This window comes from Nicotiana tomentosiformis, chromosome 2 (assembly GCF_000390325.3).
Source record: "Nicotiana tomentosiformis chromosome 2, ASM39032v3, whole genome shotgun sequence".
Taxonomy (NCBI): domain Eukaryota; kingdom Viridiplantae; phylum Streptophyta; class Magnoliopsida; order Solanales; family Solanaceae; genus Nicotiana; species Nicotiana tomentosiformis.
This window is the reverse complement of record NC_090813.1, coordinates 58,195,410-58,199,594: the sequence shown is the minus strand read 5'-3', so window position 1 is coordinate 58,199,594 and position 4,185 is coordinate 58,195,410. Positions and strand designations below refer to the sequence as shown.

At 41.1% G+C, this 4,185-nt stretch overlaps 1 protein-coding gene across 1 annotated transcript in view; it reads right to left on the bottom strand.

Moving 5' to 3' along the window:
• The window catches only part of LOC138904860 (protein CROWDED NUCLEI 1-like), a 2,768-nt gene extending 1,033 nt beyond the window's left edge, over positions 1–1,735 (bottom strand). The window contains exons 1-3 of the mRNA XM_070193361.1: positions 1,705–1,735; positions 1,334–1,422; positions 342–503 (exon numbers count right to left, since the gene is read on the bottom strand). Of these exons, the coding sequence (XP_070049462.1) occupies positions 342–503; positions 1,334–1,422; positions 1,705–1,735 (282 nt within the window). The remainder of the gene's footprint in view (positions 1–341; positions 504–1,333; positions 1,423–1,704) is intronic.
• Positions 1,736–4,185: the final 2,450 nt, after the last annotated feature.

Genomic DNA, 4,185 nt, shown 5'->3' with positions numbered 1-4,185 from the left:
TTGATTATATAATTAAAATACCGACCAACTTTGGTCGGAAAAAATCGACCAACTTTGGTCGTTTTTTTTTGTAATATTTTGAATTTAATTGACCGACTGGTCGGTATTCCTTTCCGACTCCTAAAATACCGTCCACATGTAAATGGTCCTATTTTGGTCGGTTATTGGCCATTACCGACTAACTTTGGTCGATCTTTTTGGTCAGTTTTTACCGTATTTCTAGTAGTGTCTACCTACGAATTGAGCCGTCCGATCTGTTCAAGCCTCTGCCGAACCTGCAGAATCGGGTTGTTAGTGGTTATCTCCAATTCATCTTCACTATCGTGAAAAATTCGGAACACCTGCTCGGCCATCTCCTCGTGCTCATCCCGAGCCGCTGCCAAATCTGCTCGAAGTTTCTCGCTAAGAAGTTTATAGGAGTCACTCTTCTCGGTGAGGTACCGAACCTCGGCCTCATTCTCCTCTCGGATTCGGAGGAAAGCCTCGTGATGTAACACCGAAGCCTACAAACATGGGAAAAAATGTTAGAACTATCTACAACAAGTATAAAAGAAACACCATAGATGCTATCGAATTTACCCGATTCAGAGCATGCTGAACCTCGTTGAAAAGGTAGGCGGGTCCTACCGCATTCATCACTGCTTGATCCTCTTCGGTCACTAGGGACCGAAGGTAACTAGCAATCCCCATGGGGGAAGAGAAAATTCAGGTATCCTCTGGGACGGAGAGCACCACCTTCCGCCTACGATGAGGATCAATAATCGGGGCCGGGAATCGGTCCACCAATTTTGGAATCGATGAAGACCCGGTAGAGCCCGACCGTGATGTTTTCTTTGGTATCGGTAATACACCAAACACGATAACCTCCACTGAGGAAGCTGACTCGAGCCCATCCATAAAACCGTGGATATCGGTCGGCTATTGAATGCCCTCGTAGGATCGACCTTCCATCATGCTGGCCTCACGGATCATAGCATCCGAAATCTGAGGGGATCTGCTAATATCAACTATCCCGAGCTCATCCCTCGAGATATCTTCTTCTGCCCGAGAAGTCCTACCCTCGGTCTCCCCTTCAACCATCTCAGCTCGAGACGGAATAGTCTTGATTTTTTCTTGTTCCGGGATTATGGCCAGGGTTCCCATATTGACTTCCGCCGATTCGGAAGCTTGTTGTATCACAACATTAGCCGGATACCAGGTAATTCCTCTTCTCCTTCTTCGGGCTCGTCCCTTAATCGGCAGATCGATTATGGAAGCATAACACCGGGTCTCCCTTTGGCTTGCGAGATTTCTTCACCGGTTTTTTCTTTTCCGAGACCGGGGAACTCGGTACATCTTTTCTCTTATTTTCTTTAACTTGCTTCGGGACAGGAACCTCCTCATCACCAGATGGGGGCCTCATGGCAACGTCCTTCCCAAGTCCTACAAAGGGAAAATAGGGTTTAAGCAAGTAAAGAAGAGCAAATGACAAACAAATTTAGAAAGAGACTTACCATGACTACGGGCCTCCCATCAACCCTTTGATAATTCCACCCAAGCGTGCTTGGAGTACGGTCTCTGCAGCACCAGACCTTCAACCCATTATTTAAGATCCGGAATCGACTCAGGCATCCGAGCCACAATTGTGACAAGAAAGAAAAAATGGATCAAGAAAATGAAAGGCAATTACAAAATTAAAACGAACGAAGGGAAATAAGTGCTCACGGTTCATATTCCATTTCTCAGAAAATGGCATGTCATCGGTAGGGATTAGGTCCGAGGTTTTGACTCGAACAAATCGGCCCATCCAACCTCGATCACGAGTCTCGTCTACACTCGAGAACGACGCTTTGGTGGCTCGGCGAGCAAGCTTGATTAACTCTCCTCGATAAAGTCGAGGACTATAAAAGCGCATAAGGTGGTCATGGGTGAAAAGACACCCCTCGATTTTGCTCGAAAAAAATTTAGAGAAGAATCACTATTCTCCAAAAAGAATAATAGATCTGGCCAAGGATCATGTCGTATCTCTTGCAAAAGGCGACGATGACAGGGTCTAAATGACCCAACGTGAAATGATAAGTATAAACACTTAGGAACCCTTTCACGTGGGTAGTAATTGATTCATCAGGCGATGAGACTACCACGTGCTTATCGGCCCAGTTGCATTCTTGTTTGACTTTCTCGAGAATTTTATCGGTGATTGTGCACTGGTTCCTCGACATCGGCTCGCATCGACCCGGTATCGAAGAAGGTTTTTCAACTTTAAAATCACTAACAGTGGAACACCCTACCGGAACGAATTCCTCAAGGCGAGGCTCCGTCGCATCCTCACCGTCGGCAGGTCGTGATGAAGAAGCAACCTCTTTTTGCGGAACGTTTTTAGATGTTTTGGCCATATGAATTTATGTGAACAAAGAATAAGGGAGATTGAAGTATTTGGTGTTTTGAGAAGAACAAGCAAAGAAATTTCAAAACCTGAAAATAGGAAACTTTGGAGAAGGCGAAGGACATTGAAGATTGGAATGAAAAAGGTTTAAAGGCAAAAGTTTAAAATAATGAAGAAAGGGGCTATTTATAGATTTTACAGCGACGATTTAAAATTGGCAGTGGCCGACCATCGACTGACGCGTATTTATTGCCTTGGTAACTGGACCGATGGGACGTTTGTCACATACGTCACAATCGGACTCGTCGTAGACGTCAGTATTCATCTAGTCGGAGGTTGAAAATCATATCGTTTCTCGCCACTTTCTTTCCGAAAAACGAGGGGACTATCTGTATACGGTTAAAACCAAGTTTGCCCTTCGTGTGATTAATCTAGATTGGAGCATGATGGACCTAGGTTCCTCATCATAATATCGAGCTCGAGACCCAGAGGCCGATCAATATCGAACTCGAGACCCAGAGGCCGATCAATATCGAACTCGAGACCCAGAGACCGATCAATATCGAGCTCGAGTCAATATCAAGCTCTAGACCTAGAGGTCGATCAATATCGAGCTCGAGACCCAGTGACCGATCAATATCGAGCTCGAGACCTAGAGACCGACCCATACCGAGACCGTCCAAGATCGAGATCGAGCCAAGGGACAAAAGAGCCGTTATAGCCGCATTTGGAGAGAGAATCTCGGCGGAAATCAAGGAAAAGTTAATTAATTAGTCTATCATGGGATCGCCACTATGTATTTTTAATTATACCAAAATGAGATTCCCCCACTATATTAAGAGTGGTTATCATTTGTAAGGACACATTGATTTAGACACACATTCATTCTAATATATACAAAAAACATAGCCAATACTATCTTTTGGTGGCTTTTGAAATTTTAGTCAAATTGGTTCTTCTATCAATCGTTCTTCACCAAATTTGGAGGTGATAACTTGAAGGCTTAGGCTAATTAGTTCATCTGGTTTGCATTCATTTCTTTTATAACTAATTTCAATATACATTTATGTATCTTTCCCGATTTGTATCAATTTATACCACGTATCTTTAGAACTGCATATAAATTTAACTCTATCCGATTTTCGGGTAAACATAAATTAATATCATTAACGTTCTACAAATTTGTAAACACTTTCGTATAAGTGAAAATTAATTGATCAAAACATCTTATTTGCTATTAAATGTGTTTTCGAGTAAATACACTTAAAAATGGTTTAACACGAAAAAGCGGGTGAAGCTGATATTTGAAGAGAAAAAAAAAAAAAGAATAATTACCGTCGCCTTACTGGGACCTACTGACAGTGGTTGGACCCATAATATTTTACTAAAAATACAATTAGTTTGTATGTTTCGGCACTAATTTGTTTTGATTTTCATTGACATGTTTGGTTTTAATTTTTAAGGCTAAAATAATTCTTAAATCAATTTGCTTTGCATTAATTTCTAAAAAGAACAGATATTTGATTGGGATTATAACTACATTAAGGGGTCGTTTGGTAGGGTGCATAAGAATAATGCTGAATAAGGTGTATTAGTAATGCTGATATTAGTTATGCTGATATATTTCTTATCCATTATTTGATTTGATATATTAAAGCATTGTGCAATTTCTAAAAGAATTGTTTATTTACAAAAATATCCTCATAACCAGTCCATCACTTCATCTTTTTAAAAGAAACATATGTTGAGGAATGTTTTTATATGAAAAAGTTTAAAAATATTATTTGATTTGTCTACCTATATTGTAGTATAGAACTGAA